The sequence below is a fragment of the Opisthorchis viverrini genome (genome assembly GCF_000715545.1).
Source record: "Opisthorchis viverrini unplaced genomic scaffold opera_v5_338, whole genome shotgun sequence".
NCBI classification, from domain to species: domain Eukaryota; kingdom Metazoa; phylum Platyhelminthes; class Trematoda; order Opisthorchiida; family Opisthorchiidae; genus Opisthorchis; species Opisthorchis viverrini.
Window position 1 is genome coordinate 508,293 of NW_008751996.1, and position 1,055 is coordinate 509,347.

General features: G+C 44.6%; 1 protein-coding gene across 1 annotated transcript in view; it reads right to left on the reverse strand.

Annotated features, from left to right (window-relative positions):
• The window catches only part of T265_10154 (hypothetical protein), a gene marked incomplete at both ends in the record, with an annotated part of 33,858 nt that continues 32,803 nt past the window's right edge, over positions 1 to 1,055 (reverse strand). Inside the window, one exon of the mRNA XM_009176442.1 lies at positions 1 to 892. Coding sequence (XP_009174706.1) covers positions 813 to 892 — 80 coding nt within the window. The remainder of the gene's footprint in view (positions 893 to 1,055) is intronic.

Genomic DNA, 1,055 nt, shown 5'->3' on the forward strand with positions numbered 1-1,055 from the left:
ATGCGGTTGATTAGCTCCATTTATTAATGTCTGACAGAGACCACATAACTCACACAAAGAGAACAATAGCACATTAGCGACTGGATCCGAGGTTAGTTTGCCCAGAAGCACACACGTACAAATGCGTAGATACACCCAAATAAACGTACGCGTCACTGGCCGACAGGAAGTAAGTACTTGAAGAAAGACCACAACTATCTGCATTTTGAAACTATGAAACGCGATAAAAACCATACCACAAGAAGACTGAATGGCTGTGGCTTGAGTGACAGAGGAACGGATTCCAATGTGGCGGTATGTAGATGCCCACGATGGCTGTAAACAGATTGTCTGAAACTTGTGTTTGCATAGCATGGTCAAGACCAGAAAGAAACGGAATAGCCTCAGGAAGCAACAGAAGCAGCCCACTGCACACCAAGAAGCTTACCTACACAATGACATGGAATGATTAGGACCTTGGAGGACAGAGCAGTTACGTGATGAGTTTCTCGGAACATTATGCATCACAGAGACATTCATCCGCAGACAGCACGAAGCAAGAGTAGAACGCGGCGGATTGGAGCGAAAATTGCGGGGAATCTGATGAAAAAATGCAGGGAGACGAGTGTTGTACTTGGTATACTAAGTGAGCTGTGTTTAGGATTGGTACGTAGTTTGAAGAGCCGTGAGTGAGCCGGCGGACTGCGAAGTTATTGGTCTGAGTTTATGAACTGGGGATGGAGAGAAGACACCGGTGTGAACTATTTGCGTTAAGCCTCGAATCCCAACACGGTGGAGACGAAGTCGTAGGAGAAAGGACAGAGGCAAATCCATTACAGTCGGACTCCGCGTTGTAACTTGGTGCTCAATTCCTCTTCTTGGCGTAATTCTCGCCGCCACACAGAAACTTTTTCTAAAGAGAAGCAATACACATTTCGTGCAAGAAAAATGTGAAACAGGTAAAGTTCATGCATGCCACAACGGTTTGCGTGGTGGATATATTCGGAAATTTGACTTGAAATAATTGTGTGGACAGTAATTTTTATTAAGTAGGCAGCTGCATCCATATATATATA